At 54.7% G+C, this 1,763-nt stretch overlaps 1 protein-coding gene across 1 annotated transcript in view; it reads right to left on the bottom strand.

Annotated features, from left to right (window-relative positions):
* RNF40 (ring finger protein 40) overlaps nucleotides 1-1,158 on the bottom strand; it is a 14,733-nt gene extending 13,575 nt beyond the window's left edge. The window contains exon 1 of the mRNA XM_025195242.1: nucleotides 897-1,158. Coding sequence (XP_025051027.1) covers nucleotides 897-989 — 93 coding nt within the window. The 5' untranslated portion in view covers nucleotides 990-1,158. The remainder of the gene's footprint in view (nucleotides 1-896) is intronic.
* Nucleotides 1,159-1,763: the final 605 nt, after the last annotated feature.

The following is a 1,763-nucleotide window of genomic DNA, read 5'->3' as shown; positions in this document are numbered from 1 at the left end:
CCCCGACGCAGCTCCATCCCAGCTGCCCAGCTGAGCACGGAGCAGAGCCACTTCAGCAGTTTTGGTGAACTGTTGCACAGGGTCAGTGGGGTGCTGACCTGGCCCACGACACACCCTATGTGGCCCATGGACCAAATCACTGTCCATCCCTCCCCTAGGACCGAGAGATTGGTGCCCACACAGAAGTGACCGGGAGAGACATGCGAGTGCCGGAGGCCTGGTTCTCCCCAGTTCCTGATGAACACCAACCCTGAATCATAACAGATAAGTAGGTAAGTCACCAGAGTCTCCCTGTCCCTGAAGAAGGGTGTTTGTGCCTGAAAGCTTGCAAAGAACAACTTTCCCAACTATCTGAGTTGGTCTAATAAGAGATATCATGTCTACCCAAAGAAACTTGTGTGCCCATGTCCTTAGACCCACACGGCTGCAACCAGCCCCACTAAGTCAGTGCAAGGCATTTGCCGCAGAAAAAGGCAGGTTTTCCCCCTCCCCCTCTCCTGATATGCATCGCACCCTGTAACCAAATGAAATGGCAGCAGCGGCCAGAGGTGAGTAAGCGGGGCAAGGGCACCCCTTCGGCAGCTGCACAGGAAACAGGGGCTGTCAGGGCAGTGTTGCGGGGGCACGCTTGTGCCTGCCAAAGCTGCTCAAGTGGCCCCACAGCCCAGATAACTGCCCACCCCTGGATACAATGGATGGATGGACAAGAGCGGGGGCGGGGGATTGATAAAATGAAGGAAAGGGTAAATGGACGAGATCGATGGATATATCAGCAGATGGGTGGAAGAACAGACAGATAAGATTAGCGGTTGCATGGGTAGATTGGATGGACAGATAAAATGACTGCCATCCCAGTGCTAATCAACGTGCAGGCAGTGCCCAGGGACAGCCCTTACCCGGCGGAGACGCCAGACATGGCCAGAGAGTGACGGCCCCCTCAGAAGGCTGAGCCAGCGGTGCCCAAATTGGATCTTCCTTTTGTTAACCATCACTATTCCTGGACCTTACACCTGCACCTCCAGAAACATCATACATCTCATCCCGTGCACCGAATGCCCGGACGGAAAATATGTAGGAGACACCGAACGACAACCGTGCAGCACAACAAACGCACACTACATCTCTCCAAGACAACCCCCCCGAGGCCCCGTGGGTGCGCACAGCCCAGAAGACAACCGCTCTCTCCGTTCTAATCCTCCAAGGGAGTCTGCAAAACACCTTTCGCAGGCGAGCCCACGAACTTCACTTTGTCCACCTGCTGAATACAAACAATGACAGACTAAACATAGACATTGGATTTATGGCGCGTTATAACCAGCCTGACATCTGGCAACCCCAGGTAACCCATGTCCAGCTGACCCGTGCATGCCGTTACACATTTCCCTCCCCTCCTAGCTCTCCTTCCCAACTTCCACTCATCTGCATTTGCACGGACCTGCCTGTTGTAAATTAGCTTCTTTCCTACCTCGGAGGACCATGTCACACCACCAGATAACTGCCCTGCTCCTGATGAAGGGCGTTTGTGCCTGAAAGCTTCCAAAGAGCGTTTTTCCCCCCCAACTCTACGAAAAGATATCGCATCTCCGCAAAGACCCCCGCCCGCCTCGGTAACTCGTGAAAAGTAAAGCGGGCTTGTCAGAGGGGACCACGCAGGGAAGGGCGAGGCAGGGCTGGGTACAATGAGGGGGCAGGGGGAAGGGTAAACGGGCGAGCTGGACGGATACAAAACTCTCAATTCTCCAGTTAGGAAATACCTCCCCCCC

The sequence above is a fragment of the Alligator sinensis genome, unplaced genomic scaffold (genome assembly GCF_000455745.1).
Source record: "Alligator sinensis unplaced genomic scaffold, ASM45574v1 scaffold1409_1, whole genome shotgun sequence".
Classification (NCBI taxonomy): Eukaryota; Metazoa; Chordata; order Crocodylia; family Alligatoridae; genus Alligator; species Alligator sinensis.
The sequence above is the reverse complement of the archived record's forward strand: the minus strand, read 5'-3'. Positions and strand labels throughout refer to the sequence as shown.